Below are 18,546 nucleotides of genomic sequence, written 5' to 3'. Positions count from 1 at the left end.
TAATTTGCGTGAACTAAATGTGTGGAGTTTTATTTATTTATATATTTATTTATTCATGTGAGTAGAATAAAAATAAATATAAGCACTCTATAACGATAGGTAATGTACATATGAAGAACACTTTTTTCTGATTCAAAACAAAATTTAAGTTCCTTCTTACAATGCCACATAACTGGTTGTTGTTGTTGTTGTAGGGTTTAACGCCATTTTTCAGCACACGATAGGCTATACATGGCGGCCAGAATTAATGGTGGAGGAAGAACCCGACCCACGAGAAGCTACTGGCAAGCTTTCTCATATACCCACATTAGCCGAATCCAAGACTCGAACCCACGCAGGCAGAGGTGAGATGGCAGTGATCCGTAACGGAGAGCGCTTTAGACCAATCGGCCACTCGGGGCCCCTCCACATAACTGGAGAGTCAACATTAAAGATACATTTCAGCATATATAATTTGAAGTAAGCTAAACATATCAGCTCTCTCTCTCTCTCTCTCTCTTTTATATCTAGAACAAATCTTATCTTTTGCACAGTAAATCCTTCCTCTGCTTGCAATCCCTCTTTATCCTCTATGTAACGTTGGTCTAGATTAATTATGTTTTGGTCGCACCACAAAAAATAGTATATTTTCTATAGATTTTTTTTGTATGAGCGCATACATATATAATTTTTTCTAATTTCATCTCCATATATCAGTCGTGAGCAAATTATCTTAAGGCATATTATTTTCAAACGATATAAATTTGGACCTCACGTTACATTGCAAGAGGAAGAACGGAACTTATTAAATTCATTCTCAAAAAAAATATAATTTTCACAATTTCACTATTCATTAATCCTTTAAAAAAAACTTATTCTCCAAAAGAAAGACAATGATTGTCATTTCATGAAAATACAGTTCATTATTGTTTTTCTGTCTTTCAATCAGAAGTATTACACTTACGATTTTAGGTTACAGAAACTGAATATACAGATAGAATTACATCGAACATTAAACGCAATCATTTAATGAGCATTATTAATTAATTTTTATTTTAGATTAGCCTCTCATAGGACACTAATAAAACGTATATGAGGGAGAATCTAATTCTCTATGCATTGAATGATTATGTGTCGCAGGATAAACTTGTGATACTATGCAATAAATTAATATTTTTCAACAGGACAGTTATTTGATTCAATTATCTTTCTTGACCATCGCAGAAGGACGTTTTATTCTCCTTCAATTTCCTAACTTTAATATAACAATACCTTTAACCATGGGGAACATTTTTTGTAACTTCTGATGGACACATATTTGAGGAAAATAATAATATTTATATTAATTTTTAAAGCATAACACCATTTGAAAGGTAAGAATAGGAAGCATTTCAAAATCTTTACTCGGTTTAATAGTGAAACGTTCTGTGAATAGGTGCTTCGTTTAATAGATGTTTCGTTGCATTCAAAACCGAACGAATTTTGCAAAACTTTGCGAATGAATTATTTAATACAGTCCATTATGGAAATGATATTGCGATCTAGGGAATAAAATCCTTACCAACACACTGTGTAGAGGAAGTGGAGCCAGTCTGAAGTGTAATTGTACCAGTCGAACACGAAATACAAGAAGTCTGTCCCGAGAACGGCTGGTAAGTTCCAATAGGACAGGTCTGACAATTGCCCAGTGTGTTGAGGAAGAATCCAGTTGAGCACACAGCTACAAATGAATACAATTGTCAGTTTCCCGAGATTTGAGATGAAATATACTATTCCTATAATAAAACAAAAAGTCAACAAATGAAGTAACTACAACACTTTCCAGAATATTTGCATTCATGTGGTGGATCCTGGTGTGGCTATGTATATAGGATTGTTTGTTTTGTACGGGCGTTGAGAGAGTGAGAGTGAGGTTCACAGATATGTAAATCTCAATCACTATAACCCCTACGATAGAGCTAGTTACACTCAAATGTTCATTACATAGATATAGTAACTTTGTGATTGCGATCAAGTGAAGTTTGTGTAACAAAGATATATATCTAACTAATTACCAGACACAAGAACAATTGACCAGGACATTTAGGTTTGCATGTGCTTTTCCTAACATTTCTTGGGGTCCCAGGGTAGTAGAGTGGTCTAAAGCACTCAAATGTACCGATTACATCCATTTCACTTCAGTCTCGTGCTCGGAAAGTGTGGGTGTGTGAGAAAATGTCACTGACTTCCCTTGGGCCGGTGGTTTTTACCAGGGTTTTCCCCGAGTTCTTCCTCTGCCAAATATACTGACCGCCATGTATAGCCTATCTTGAGCGTAGAAACAGCATTAAATCAAAACAACTAACGTTTCTTTAAATTTTGAGAATGTGAAACTCGTATTTGCTGTATATTACCCACATTGGAGTGACTGTAAAGATAAATTTGAACATAAAAATGAAAAGTCTTTTGTTTATGATGTGTCAGGCAGCATAGTTTAAGTTCTTGAGCGTTTTTGGTTAAAGAGAAGTCGTTTACATCTTTACATATTTTACTAAGACCTGTCATATTGGATGGCGAATGCAGAATGTTGAAAGGCTTTCATATCAAAATGCCTTATTTTTATATCTATAAAATTACTCTAATATTCGCCAGCAAATAATCTCTAAAATATCAGGAATGAAGCAAATCTAGTAAAAAAGAAAATAGTCATTCAGATCTCGTCTGAACATGATATAATGAATAATGCTGAATAAATGTTTGGTACTGAACAGTTTTGGAAAAGAGAAGACATAGATAAAAAGATACGGTACAATACTGACCCAAAAAGTGACCAATAATAAATGCCAGCAAATGAACTAGCATACTTATGTTATTCCAGAAGAATGAACACTTCTGTTATATTTGTGAGACTAACGTTTCGGCAAAAATGACAAGTGGTAGCAAGTTTATCGACTCCAAATCGCAAATAAACTAATGTTTTCTAACAAGGATAATGGCTGGAAATGAGCAGATACGCAAAAAAACTAATGCAGCATACCACTTTCGAACGGTTATGAAGACAAAAATGGTTCTTCTGGTTAACCTTTTTCTTTCAATCCGAAACAATCCAAATCCCACAGCAAAGAACCATATATCCCAATGATAATGTAATAAAATTAAATAAAACAATTTGTAAAAATGGCAAAGATATTCACATTCTCCATGATGTTTGTGACAAATACTCCAAATTTTACATAAAAAGAGGATAAAAAAATTGAAAGTGGTTGGAGTACACATCATTTGTCAGTTTAGAAAACAGCAAATTTAGAAACTCACCAGCACACATGTTAGGGTGCTGGCAAAAGAACATACATATGAAGAGAAAAGAAATTCCTTGCTGTACCAGATCGTGCAGAGCTGAAAACAAAATGGTTTAATTTGGCGATATGTTTATTTAGGATCTTTTTTTACTCACAAACACATTGTGCTTGAGACGTGGATGCTACTTGGTTCGTTGTGGTTCCAGAGGGACACGAAACACATGATGACTGCTCAGTACTCGGCTGGTAGGTACCAACTGGACAAGCTTGACAAGTACCACTCGTAGTCCGGAAGAAACCAGAGCTACATACAGCTGGATTGAGAAAATGTGCAGATTGAAAATCTCTCTTGTAATCATATCATTTTAAAATCATTTGTATAGAAAGATGTGTTGAAGTCCTAGTTCAAATTCCCACATATTTTATTGTTGTATTTCTTTTAGTGAATTACCAATAGAATCCATGTACCAAATACTTTTTATTCAAACCGGATTTAATTGTATTTATTACAATACCTGAATGTATTTGACAGACTGTATTATTATCACCTCCATTTTATCAGTTTCAAGTATCGACAACTGATTTATTATAAAACCTAGTCGTCATGGTGGAGTCAATTTTATTTTGCATACTGATAAAGAATGATATATTCGCCTCAGAAGACTTATATACTTTTGAATGCTATTCATACATACTTTTGTGAAAGTATATTCCAGACAAGAGTGAAATAAAAGAGCATTTAAATTTCATTGATCGGTTGACTCAAAGATATTTTGTAAAAAAAAACATTTCCATGTTATCGATGTATTATAATATAAAGCAACATCGCTACGCTTTGTAAAATAATCATTTAATCGAGTTTGAAAATAGTAACAATTATTGTATTCTAGGGCAGAATTTTCTTACCGACACACTGAACAGAGGAAGTGGATCCAGTCTGAAGTGTGGTGGTACCAGACTGGCATGAAATGCAAGACGATTCTCCGGAGGACGGCTGATAAGTTCCTAAAGCACAGACCTGGCAGAATCCCAGAGGGTTGAAGAAAGAGCCCGCTGAGCAAACAGCTATAAATGAATAAAATAACAAGACTAAATTTTAGAACCAATAAACTTGTGGTCTTTGCTTAAAAGTATTCCGTTTAATTTCTTGACAATACACTGCAACACTTTCAACGATACATGCATATATATATATATATATATATATATATATATATATATATATATATATATATATATATATATATATATATATATATATATCAAAGTGTTGTAAATCCAAAATTAGGACCAAACACACCATCTCGATATTGAAATAATTTATCTAGCACTTATTTAACTTTTTGAGAAAAAGCACACTGGATGATCAACACCATCTTTATCTTCCTGAATTAATACACCAACACCCCTACATCATTTGCATCAATAGACACTTTAGCTGCTTGATTGAAATCCGGATCTAAGAGAACTTGTGCAAACAAAAGCATTGCTTTTAATTTATCAAACGCCTTCTGACATATGTCAATAAAACTTGGTCTTCTTATATAATTAATTTGTCATCGGCTCAGCAATTATGGAGAATTTGAGCAAAATGTCCGATAACATCCGACCATCGCCAAAAGTCGCATCTGTTGCCTCTTACTGACAGGCACAAGGAATTCAGAGACAGCTTTAACCTTAGTTTGCACAGGCTTAACTTGACCATGTAGCACAATATGTCCACAAAAAAATGACACGGGCTTGGCAAAATTCACTTTTCCTTAGACTAACTGTCAAATTTGCCTCACACAAGCGAACGAAGAATTTTTGGACTGTTTCCAGGTGATCCTTGCAGGGAACACACTAAATAATAACGTTGTCAATGTATGCATCTATACCAGATGTTACATGTTCATTCAGCGCTGTAATGTAGAGGGATAATTATTCATACCAGATGGCATTACTTTGTATTGATAGAGTCCATCTGGAGTTGCAAAAGCCGAAATTTCTAACGCACTATCCCTATGTGGAATCTGCCAGAATCCTTTTGACAGGTCAAACTTTGTGAGATATTTTGCATTTCCAATCCTGTCAATACTTTCATCAATCCTCGGTAATAGAAAAGAGTCTGTTTTGGTGACACTGTTCACTTTTCTGTAGTCTGTGCACATTGAGAAAGAATTATCTGGTTTCGGGACGAGAATACATGCGAACACTGATTACTTTTTCTTGCTTCAATAAAATTTCTCTAAAATAATTAAACTTCCTTCTTCAAACATTCCTGCTTGATATGATTCATCCTGTAAGGGTGCTGTTTTACAGTTTTGGAATCTACATTTTCAACATCATGGCAGATTTTGATTGAGTTGGAACATCTGGGAACAAGTGCTCATATTCACATATTAGCTGCTTTAACTAATTCTTTTTCCTGATGCTGTAGATGTGTAGCCTTATTGTTCAGATTATAAAAATATTTCAGAAATCTGAAGACTAGTTGAGCCAAAATCATTACATTCTGGTTGTACGACATCATTTAAATCGCCATTCTTTGGGACATGAAAAACTAAATTTATTGAATAATTTACAGAGCTATCACTATCAACATACTCCTGCAAAATACTTATATAACTTTCGGCGTAGTTATTTCTGTTTCCGCCTCCCAGAAGTGTTGATATAATTCAAATCACTTTCTTTTCAACTTTTTATGGATCGTAATATCTGACTTGAAGGGGATTTTGAAATATAGGTAAGAGAGATAGAACTTTATATCACCAGGTTGAAAAGATCTTACCTTTGTAGTTTTAACCTGCCTCAGTGTCAGTTTTGAGTGAGTGGACAGAAGATTTTATATTGGCATTTCACAGTCAAAGATATAATCCTAGAGATTAATGTCAGAATCCTCTATTAAAACAAGGTTTTTCTTTTAACATTTCCAATGGTCGATGGACACCATATCCAAAGGTAGTGCAAAAGGACTAAAACTGGCCAATTTACAAATACACCAAGATCTACAATATTTGAAATATCACTTTTAATATCCGGCAAATGAAAATGATGTGATGTGGTAAGTCTTCACGGCTTCCGAATCACCAGCCGTATGCGTTTTATGGACTATACCTACAATTTCTTGTCTATATGACTAGGTACAAAGATGGAGTTAACTTCGCTAATATTCATCTGAAACAAAACAGGAGATCTCATGATCTTTTTCCTGTACGACGCCAAGCGATTGTTGTTTATAACCCTTATTAGGCATAAGAAAATGAGTGGTAAAGAGAGGATCACAATGATCAATACATTTATATTGTTCAATAACAGAAGCAAAAATGACCTCATCAAAAGCCTAACCAATACACGTGTCAACCAAAGGAGTAGTTCCCTGATCAGCTTCATTCTCGAGAGCTCTTTTTGCCATAGCTCTAGTAACTGCGCAACCAGGGTGTAAATAAGGAATTTCATTTTCAATTCGATCCTCCGACCTGAACAAGAGCACTTTCAGCAGAAGAAGACTTATCAGACAAAGGCGAAGTACCTGGTAATAACAGGCTGAGAAGGTCCCGCGTCCCTATATATTTTAATAGAGATACGATTAGTCGAATCATCAATAAGTAAATCAAACCCTTCGACATGAATGGTTCATCATTTTACATATAGAATCAGACTGGGGTTTGTTTCATCCACAAAAGTATTGATTCCAATACATGACAATGACCTTGAACTATGCTGCATCTTCATTTTGTTGCTTTTTCTCCTTTTAACGGACTTTCATCGTTCCTGGATAGGATTTAAAATAAAGTTCTCCAACTTAGCTGGCCTTGTGAAAGCTCATTGATTTCACAACGTAAAATAAAAAAGATTAGTGATTAAGATAATTCAAAAATAAAACGAATTTAAATTTCTAAACAAGTGCAATTCTCTGAAATCGTAACCCTGACCAGCCACCAATATTCTTATACCACTGAACCACTGAATGGTCACATACTTAACAGAAGAACCAAAGCCAACAAGTGTTATAAGCCGAACAAACAACTTAATTGTGTATTTTCAAAGTCATAAATAAAATTGTGAGACGAAATTTACAGTACTATGAAGTGAATCCAAACTTGTCCTGATAGAGGTCTATAAAAGTCCTAAATGAATTAAATGTTCATTATAAATGTCAATACCTGAAATGTAATAGTCCTTGCAAGCACCGTGACGTTATCAAGATGGTGTTGTTCAGAATTCCTTCGAATAATGTAAAACAGTCCCAGAATAATATTGTAGTCCAAATAATGAGCACTTTTTATTTCTACTGAGCAGCCCAAACAAATTATTTTCCTCTCGAATAATATATGGGTACAACGTGAGACAACTTTACAGACTTACAACAGGAACACAAAAAGTGTGAATGACACAAAAAATCGGAATGAATCTGAATGCTTACTTTTCTGCTCATATAAACCGCATATTGTGCGTGTAACTCGTAATATACCCCACGGGACAGCATGCATACTAGTTTTGCGTCGAATTGGGCCTATTTACATGACCTATCGTAAACAATGAGAAATCACATAACTATTTTCGAACCTTCAAAACCCCATCAGTCACTGAAAAATTACGCCATAGGCGCCATTTTGTGCATAATTGTTAAGATTATTATTAATAATTATCAACAAATACGTCAAAATCGACTTATAGATCCTATCCAATGGGCATTCTTAAAAGATCCAGGTCAGGTACACAGATTTATAACCCAAAAAAATATTTACAGTTTACAACCATGAATACAAATTACGACAATAAAATAAAATCATGTACCTGGAGTTACAAAAAAAAATATAGATATACAAAACACCCAACCCCATCATAATGAGGTTTCCATATTAATCAGATACACAAGTGATCAAAGTACACAGGAAGAGGTATAATGAATGCACAAATTGCATACAAAATAAAGCACTGTATCATTCTTATTCACGTGAAAGTGCATCTGCAATTAATTGTTATTTTCCCTTGATGAGCCGAATATCGATGTTGTATTCTTGCAACATCAAACTCTATATGAACAACCTCTGGTTTTTATTTTTTAATTTGCTGATGAAAGTAAGGTGGTTGTGATAACTGAATTATGGCTTTACAATACTCTGAACTGTATTTTAAATATGTTCATTCTTTGATTATTGTAATAAAAGAATGAGCAGAATTAAAATACAATTCAAAGTATTGTAAAGCCAAAATTAAGACCAAACACTCCTTTTCGAATGTAGAATAATTCATCTGGTACTTGTTAAAACGTTTTTGGGAAATAGCACACTGGATGATCCACGCCGTCTTTATCTTCCTGAATTAATATTCCACCGTCCTTACGTTACTTGCATCAACATACATTTTAAATGGTTGATGGAAATTTGGAGCCAAAACTGGTGCACTCTGGAGTATGGCTTCTAATAAATAAATACATAAATACATAAATAAATAAATCAATAAATAAATAAATATGTGTGTGTGTGTCTGTGTGTGTATGATGTTTGTCAAACATAATGAATTACTTAATGTTGAATATGTTCAAATCGGTTATATAACGGTGAACGCCATCATTTGCATTATTTTCACGCCCAATTCATGTATTATCTTGTCTATTAAATTTTTACACGCAAAAGGAATATTGATTTTGGCTGTTATCACTGTGACCCAGGGAAGATTTTTGCAGAGACAGTTTAAAAATATCTTTGACTTACATTTAACATTTGCTTTTACACTGGGGCGATAAGTAATATGGGTTTTGCGACGTTCAATTATCAAAGTTACTATAGTAATCTTTTTGCCATATAATAGCCAATAATTATTCAAAAGCAAAATGAAACAAATTTACCATAATTCAACATTCAACATGTCACATTTTATTTACAGGATGCAAGTTTTGGATTCTTTTCGAGAAAGACTTTGTGATGTTGTTTAAATCGATATTGTGTTTTTAATTTTTGTCATGGTTGGTGTTTCTAATGATCACTTTGTCAGTAACATAGCTAACTTTTGTCCACGATTGTAGACTAAACCTTAAGATGATATTTGTAAGCATGTTTTTGTTTTGGTTCATAGTTCAGGACATTGGTTTTCCAGTTATATGGTCTACTAGATGTTTGTCGTGTTCTTTGCAGACATTTACGCAAAAGACCTTACCTTGTTTATAACTTAGAATGTTCTGGATATGATTTTTGGACTCTCATCCTAGTCCTCTGATTGTCTCTTAGACTTTTATATAAAGCTGTGATAAAAAGATTTAATCATTCTGATTTTAACATTTGCCTAATGAAATCAATCTTTTAGTTTGTCCAGTCATAATTTGGGAGGATTTACGTATTTAAATTATTCATTAGAATTACAAAGGGCTAATTGATACATATGAATCAAATCACTATTTTGGTATTATTGTAAATCACTATTTTGGTATTATTGTAAATTCATTCAAGGATATTTTAGATTAAATCATTTTGATAAATTAAGTATGCTGGTACATCGGCACATTCTAGATTGGATTTTTTGTGTGACCACCCCTGGAATTCATTCAACTTATGATATAGCTTTAAGAACTATTTGAGATTTAATTCAAAAATCTGTATGTTATCACTTTGCTTTCTTCGGAAATAACTTTTTTTTTTAATTTCACAAAATTTCTTGCTTATCCTTTTTATTTGTCACTTAGTTTAAGGTCAAAGATTTGTAACAGTTGATTTATATCATTGAACAAAGGCAATGATTGGCAGTGCATTTTAAAATATAACTGTTTTCTTCATCATCAGCAGCAAATTCTAATAAAATAGTAAAATGATGGATTTCTTCTTTGCCCAGTGGACATGAAGACAATATTTACTGCTTAGATACCCATTTAATTTTTGCCCATCTATGACATCTTTTGATATGATATTTTTATCATGTGAGAACCAGTAAAACAGATAATAATAATAATAATAATAATAATAATAATTATTATTATTATTATTATTATTATTATTATTATTATTATTATTATACAGCATTAGATCTTATGTACATGGATTCTCTTATTTCCAAAAGAATTATACAAACTTTTCTCCAGTGTTATTAAGGATCGGAAGAAAACGAAAGGGCGAAAGTGAAGGATATGTGACACATCACGCATACAGTGTACACAAGGAAAGCAATATCATTTCCAAGCATAACCAGCAGGCGTTAAGATTATCTGAAATAAATGATACAGGGCACATTGTCTTTTCGAGCATATGCATTTAACAATAAACTGTAAAATGCAAGTTTAAAACCTGGCTAAACAGCAAATACAAAATCAGGTTGGAAATACATGCGTTTGTAGCATAATTTCTGTCACATTTTCTTCAAATAAGTGATAAAACAAGTTTATTGCATGCTTGTAACAAGAATCCCAAAATTCCTTTTCAGCCAAGTGCATGTAAATTATACTCGTTATCTACTCCTTAACGTTAACCAGGATTAAAAGTGTTCCAATCCCATTCCTCCACTCCAAGCACAAATTGATAGAACAAACCTTGAACCGAGGTTTTACAAAAACAGCAGAAAGTATTTGGCATTTCTGAAATTTGATTCAAATAACTCATCGCTTTGGAAATTCTGCGCAAACATTTTAGTTAGAAACCATTAGGACAGCTTGTTGTCTCTTAACTATTTCAGGAAATGAGCTTGATAATGAATTCATTTCGTCAAGAGTTTGATATTCTCTTTTCCACATATGTGTTTTGCAGATGGCTTTTCAGCCCGATATATTACACTAAAGTTTCCAGTTCCTATATTATGAGGAATCCCTGTTTGTTTTTGATGGATTTTTCTTTGTTTTCTGTTGCAAATCTATTTTACAATTTTAAATATCTTGAAGTATCTTGTATCGGTTTAAAAGAGTTATAAATGCAATCCAGATTCAATTGCCAGAATCCTTACACGTATTTATATCAGTGAAACTAAGAATCGTCTGCCCAATCTTCACCCCTATGCTCGTTATGCACTCCATAAACTTAATCACGTTTAAACTTGCTTTACCCCCATTCCTCCAGCAAGCACAAATTCATAGAATAAAGCTTTCACTGACATTTTACAAAAACAGCACAGATTATCTGGCATTGATTGTAATTTATATAATGTATTGCTTTGGAAATGATGCGCAAACATCTTAGTTTGAAACCATTTTATGTTAGGACATCGACTTACCTTCCACCTATTTCAAGAAAGAAGCTTGACAAATTCATTTTCATCAAGAATATAATATTCTCTTTTCCACTTAAGTGTTTGGCAAATTCTTTTACAGCATGTTCTATATGAGTAAAGTTTCCAGTTCCTATCTTACGACGAATCCCTGTTTGTTTTGATCGATTTTGCTTTATTTGCTGTAGTAAATCTATTTTAAAATTTTAAATATCAAGAAGTTTTTTTTATCTCGGCAATCAAGCTAAAAATATTATCAAGGTTAAATGAATCAACTCTATACACGTATTGATATAAAATAAATTAAGGTCACCCTCATAGTAAACTTTAATAACGACTTTTATTTTAATTTTTTTTGTCGACTCGCTTCAAATGAAAGTTACACAGCAGTGAATCTTCCTGTCAACATATACTTGTGGCGAGGGGGGGGGGGGCTGAATTTGGTAACCTCATTCGGACAGATTAGGTTTTAATAACGGTACACATTTGATGATAGGGATGGGTGAATTATTTAACAAATGCAGCAGTATCTTTTTAATTTCCCTAATAGTATAGTATGGTTTCATCTAACCATATCATTTAACCATGTGGAAATTTTACTACGCACTTGATAAAATAAATTAATAATCCTTAGCCACTAATCCAAAACGAAAGAATATAAAAAAGGAGTAGTTCAAATACAATAATCAGTTGTATGTGAGATGCTTAGAAGAAAATATGTCTTTTTTACAGAGGAATTTAAAAATCAAAACAATCTACTTAACTTGTTACTAAAATATTTCATAAAATATTTAATGCAATTGAATGCGTAAGAGATATTGTGATCACAAGTACAATAGTGTCTTACCAACACACTGTGAAGAGGAAGTGGAACCAGTCTGTAGCGTGGTTGTACCACTCGGGCATGAAATACAAGAAGACTGACCAGAGGATGGCTGGTACGTTCCTATTGAACAGGCCTGGCAATTCCCCAGGGTGTTGATGAAAAATCCCGCTGAGCAAATACCTGCGAAGGAATCACCAGATCAGTTTAGTTAGACTTTAGATAAAGTATGTTCATACCACTGTGGAACAAAACAAAAAGCAAACAAATGCAATATATTTAACACCTTTAATAACACAGGCATTGAAGTGGATATACTTTTTTATCAGAGACAGAGAGAGGGGGTCTTCATTGATACGTCGATCCAAATCACCATGAAGATGAACTTGAAAGATATTACATCAATAATGTTCATCTTTAAATTTAGATGGGAACAATCAATTTTCGGTCAGGCGCACTCCCATATACATTGCCGATTGAAGGTATAATTTTTGTACCACTACAAAATGCAAGAGCTGTTGACCGAAAGAACTTATTCACATGACTCTTACTAATTTTGAATTAAGGTCGGGAACTAGGTCAGCTTTATGTGTTTACAAATGAATCAGTCAAGGTCAAACTATTTTCTGGAAAAAATCCAAATTACGGATACAAAATTAAATTATGTAATAGCATGTAATGGAATATTTTTTAAGACAAACAATAACATTAAAATAAATATGATTTAAATCATATATACGTAACAAAAGCAAAATAATGATGTATCTAGATATTAAAATAATAAAGGAAGACAAACATTAAGAATGCTGAAGAGAGAGAAATTGTGTTTGCCTTTTCATATAATATATGGAAAAACTTTGATATTTCTACGGCGAAAGATTTTTTTATGTCAATATCATATATAACATATAGATCATTTATGTCTTGTGAGGAGATAATCATTCCAGATAACTTGCATTACTCGGTCTTGTACTGATATTTCCAATAAGTACACCATGATATAAATATTAAAAGTGTACAAGATGTCAAATGCATAATATCAACATTTGTTCCCAATATAGACACATATATGTTTCTGAAATCGCGAACCCAAGCAACAAATGACTGTATAAGTGAAAAAAAAAAAAGATGAAAAATATTTTGTGTACAGTAGTTGATGCAGGGTTGAGGAGAATTACATATTAATTTGGTTTAGTGCTACCGTTAATCTTTCAGCGTTTGATTTACTCACCAACGCACTGTGATTGAGATGTTGATGCGACTTGATTGGTTGTGGTTCCACTGGGACACGCAATACACGATGACTGCTCAGTACTCGGCTGGTAGGTACCAACTGGACAAGCTTGACAAGTACCACTCGTAGTCCGAAAGAACCCTGAGCTACATATAGCTGGAAGGAAACAAAATACAATTTTGAACCATTGCATCATAGTCATGACATTTTAAAATTATTTACATAGAATGATGTGTTGAAATCGTGGTTTAAATTCCCATATATTTTATTGTTATACCTTTTTTTAGTGCATTACCAGTACAAATGACGTTCTACTTAGAATTTTATTAAAGTTGATTTGATTGCTTGTATTTATTGATATACTAGAAAGTATTTGACAAATTAATTCATTATCACGCCCATTTGTTCTGTTTGATATAGAGACTGCAGATCTAAACGAATACTGTCTAGTTATCGTGGTGGAGTCATCATGGAGTTTCATATTAATAGAGAACTTAATATTCGCCTCAGAAAAATTATATACGATTGAATGGTATTCATATATAATTGCGAAAATGTATATTTCATACAAAAGTGACAACAGAAAAGAATTTCAGTTTCATTAATTGGTTGATTAAAAAAATGTCTCTAAAATACATTATCGTGTTATCTAGTTGTTGTAAAAAAAATCAGTGTCACTAAATTTTGTATATGGAGCATTTAATAGAGTTGGATAATAAGTAACAATTCTTGTATTATAGGGTTATAAATAGGGTAGAAAATTTCTTACCGACACACTGTGTGGATGAAGTGGATCCAGTCTGAAGCGTGGTGGTACCAGACTGGCATGAAATGCAAGACGATTGTCCGGAGGACGGCTGGTAAGTTCCTAAAGCACATACCTGGCAGAATCCCAGAGGGTTGAAGAAAGAGCCCGCTGAGCAAGTAGCTACAAATGGATAAAAGAAGAAGAATACCAGATTTAGATAAAAATACACTTGTGGCCGTTGCATATAGGGACAATACACTATAACACTTTCAAAAACATTTATATGTAGCTGGTACGTTCCTATTTGACTATTTATGTATGCGATTGCTCATATATGATCAAAAGAGCACTTACAAACGGTGCACTTCATGTGTACTACCTGTAAACTTAAATTGTACTCCAAATTCGTGGAGAAGGACAATGTACTGCACAAAGGTGAGAAACGCTGATCGGTAGTATTACTAAGGTTGTGTCTGAACCATATAGTGCCTAAAGGTCAGAACGTAGGTCATGCTAAACTTGGCTGGACATTGGAATTATCTTGGCAGATATGTCAATGTTCTCAAAAAGATAAATGAGTTCATAAAAGGCATGCATACATAACCATGAATACACAGTGATGTACATAATCGTTATTTCAAAAGTTGCTAAATGTCAATAATATAATACATTTTTAGTTATATGACAAGATGTGGCAAAAATAAAAAAAAACACTGTAATGGCGGGTGCTGTTATATCACTCTCACTAATTAACGTGGTGTGCTAAGTCAGAACTGTCCCTCACTCTTATGTGCTCTGTGTGTGTGTGTGTGTAAAAGCAAATAATAACATATTTATTCTAAGAAAACACAAGTATGGACATATACAGATGTTAAAGAGATCACTGCACCTTTAACATGACATATATCACAAAGCATAGACACATGGAAAAGATACAATGAATCGATCGATAACAAGGATCACTTGAACGTTTTAAGACTTGCGCGGAAACCATCCAGAAGGTGACATGCACAAAAGAGGGATCTGTACACCTGTTTTGAAATACAGTTAGGCACAGAGACAGAATACATGCAAACCTGCAACGGGAATGTAGACACACAGTAGTAACAGTTTATATCATGGAACACTGACGCATGAATGGCATGGCTATCTACGAGATCAACATTTTCATTATCATCATCATCAATAAATTGTAATACAAATGAGTAAAATAATGGATTTCTACTTTACACTGTGGAAGTGATGATAATATTTACTGTTTACAAACTAGTTTTTTTTTCTTGGCACCGTATAGCATCTTTTGAAAAGAAATTACGGTAGCAAAGCTTATTTTTCGGCATTTCAAATCAAGGGTCATATTTTTACCCACATTAGGTAATTAGAAACAATAAAGTGTAAAATATTACAAAACTCAAGATGAAACCAAATTTATATTTAAAAAAATGCTGAACATATTTAGTTCTTCTGTAGACAAATAACATCTATTCATATACCCATATATCACCTCAATCAATCCAACAATTATGTATTAGATGATATGATATTAATTTGGTGTTAAAGAATGGTAACATTAACAACAACAACAACAACAATAATAATAATAATAATAATACTCTGTAACATATAACATCGGCTCAAATTACATGCAAACATTAAAAATATGGTACAATGAGAAAACTATACAATTTTAGGATTAACACCCTGACTCTAACGTTTATAGATTTTGTTAGAAAAATAACTATATTATGCAAGAAATTAATATTACTATTGATTCTCTAAATAAAGTTATACAACCTTATGTGATCTGCATTACAATGAAAGTATGAAGGTACATAGGTTATTCTCTAATTATGGTACACAGCAAAGTGAACTCATCTTTAATATCTGCACAAAAAGGAAATAGACTTTCAAAATGCAGGATATTTTTTAAGCATACCTATATTTCTCATTACAGTTACGGTTCCATTTCTGAACATCCATAGCAAGGTAAAATTGTGCGAAGATTTCAAAAAATCTATATTTTATTGACAACTAGGACCGTTGCTGAACTATTATAGAGAATCATAATCTATTCATTGAATTTAACTTTACATTTAGTTGTTGTTGGAAAGATATCTTTGCAACGTTGTTTCAATATAATTTTATAAAACGTTTCTCATCACCCAAATTTCTCCCATTCAATATGAAAACAATAGATTCTTAATTTTGTTTACCCAACAGTCACATTGTTCTCCCCATGTCAATTATAGTTTATACTTTCATTTTGGTAATCTAGTATCATTCTTCTTTACTACTACTATTACTACTAATACTACTACTATTACAAATAATAATAATAATAATAATAACACAGTATTGGGACATATGGACAGAGGTTCCCTTATTTCTGGTTGATTTGTATAGCTTTCTCCAGCGTAAAGGAGCATCTGTAGAAAAAGAACGGAAAATATGACACCTCAGCCGTACAGTGTACAGAAGGAAGACAAAATTATTTACCCACATTATCGGCATGTGCTTTGATTACCGGAAACAAATGGTAATGGGCCACATTTGCAGATACTTTGAACAGCAAAAGCAATAAAAGCGACAACATATATTATTATGATTACTGCAACTCCACTTATGCCCCTGTACTCCTCCTCATCATCAGTATTGTAATCGTGTACAATGAGAAGTTACATGTCAACAGTATTCACTATTAGTTAATGATAATATCCATACACAGCGAGAAATTACTAATGTACAATTAATTCATTTTTCAACAGATAATTGTGCACTTTGTTAATTTTATTTACACTTCGTTGTTCACTAGAGTGCATTACATTTTAGTCAGTGTACTGCCTTGTTCACTGTAGTCCAATACTATGTTTACTATTGATCATTGTCCCTTGTATAGTCAAATCCGCTACATTGTGTATTAAAGTAAACAGCGTGGTGTAAATTTATTGCATTATACATTGTGTATTAAAGTAAACGGCGTGGTGTAAATTTAGTGCATTATACATTGTGTATTAAAGTAAACGGCGTGGTGTAAATTTAGTGCATTATACATTGTGTATTAAAGTAAACGGCATAGTGTAAATTTAGTGCATTATACATTGTGTATTAAAGTAAACAACGTGGTTAAATTTTGTACATTATACCTTGTGTATTAAAGTAAACGGCGTGGTGCAAATTTATTGCATTATACATTGTGTATTAAAGTAAACGGCGTCGTGTATATTTAGTGCATTATACACTGTATTAAAGTAAACGGCATCGTGTAAATTTAGTGCATTATACATTGTGCATTAAAGTAAACGGCGTGGTGCAAATTTATTGCATTATACATTGTGTATTAAAGTAAACAACGTGGTTAAATTTTGTGCATTATGCCTTGTGTATTAAAGTAAACGGCGTGGTGCAAATTTATTGCATTATACATTGTGTATTAAAGTAAACGGCGTCGTGTATATTTAGTGCATTATACACTGTATTAAAGTAAACGGCGTCGTGTAAATTTAGTGCATTATACATTGTGCATTAAAGTAAACGGCGTGGTGTAAATTTAGTGCATTATACATTGTGCATTAAAGTAAACGGCGTCGTGTAAATTTAGTGCATTATACATTGTGCATTAAAGTAAACGGCGTCGTGTAAATTTAGTTCATTACTTCTGCACTATTACACAAGAAGATAAAGAGAACGTTAACTGGAACTTAATGAAGTATGCATGTTTGTATGAAGGCTGGGTTTTCACAAAAATTCCATTAGGATTCTGATGATAACATGGATAAGGACTGATTACACATTTTAATTTACATATCAACATTCTGTTTTCGATCAAATGCATTCATCCATACCCTGTGCAAATGCTATTTTAACATCTTCCTAAAAGCAGTTCTGCAATAGATCTGTGTTTGTGGTATACTTTCTTTCAGACTTTCTTCTAATTCTGTAGGTGATGAAATAGGTTCATTACAAAAGTACAAATTCTTTGACACATTTTTAGGTTTCTTTAGATCATTTATTGCTCTGGAAATTCTGTGCAAACATCTTTGTTAGGAAATAGTGTTACCTTGAATGTATTTCAAGAAAGGGGCTTGTTTAATTCATTTTGATCAAGAGTATAATTCTTTTAGCCAGATACGTGTTTGGCAAATTGTTTTACAGACCAATAAATTACACAAGATTTCCCAATTCTTATATTACGAGTCATCCATTTTTGTGTTAGAAACATTCTTCTTTGTTTTCCCTAGTAAACCAATTACAGAATACATGTATATTGAAGTTTCATGTTATGGCTTAGAAAAATTATTCATGTGATCCAAGTTAG

The 18,546-nt window shown here is 32.9% G+C and overlaps 1 protein-coding gene across 1 annotated transcript in view; it reads right to left on the bottom strand.

The window, feature by feature from the left end:
• Positions 1-1,520: 1,520 nt before the first annotated feature.
• The window catches only part of LOC149803012 (uncharacterized), a 73,864-nt gene continuing 56,838 nt past the window's right edge, over positions 1,521-18,546 (bottom strand). The window contains exons 14-19 of the mRNA XM_089953873.1: positions 14,253-14,411; positions 13,481-13,639; positions 12,274-12,432; positions 4,164-4,322; positions 3,413-3,571; positions 1,521-1,699 (exon numbers count right to left, since the gene is read on the bottom strand). Of these exons, the coding sequence (XP_089809999.1) occupies positions 1,521-1,699; positions 3,413-3,571; positions 4,164-4,322; positions 12,274-12,432; positions 13,481-13,639; positions 14,253-14,411 (974 nt within the window). The remainder of the gene's footprint in view (positions 1,700-3,412; positions 3,572-4,163; positions 4,323-12,273; positions 12,433-13,480; positions 13,640-14,252; positions 14,412-18,546) is intronic.

The sequence above is a fragment of the Sinohyriopsis cumingii genome, chromosome 3, assembly GCF_028554795.1.
Source record: "Sinohyriopsis cumingii isolate HCF-2022 chromosome 3, ASM2855479v2, whole genome shotgun sequence".
Classification (NCBI taxonomy): Eukaryota; Metazoa; Mollusca; class Bivalvia; order Unionida; family Unionidae; genus Sinohyriopsis; species Sinohyriopsis cumingii.
This window is presented reverse-complemented; position numbering and strand designations above follow the sequence as displayed.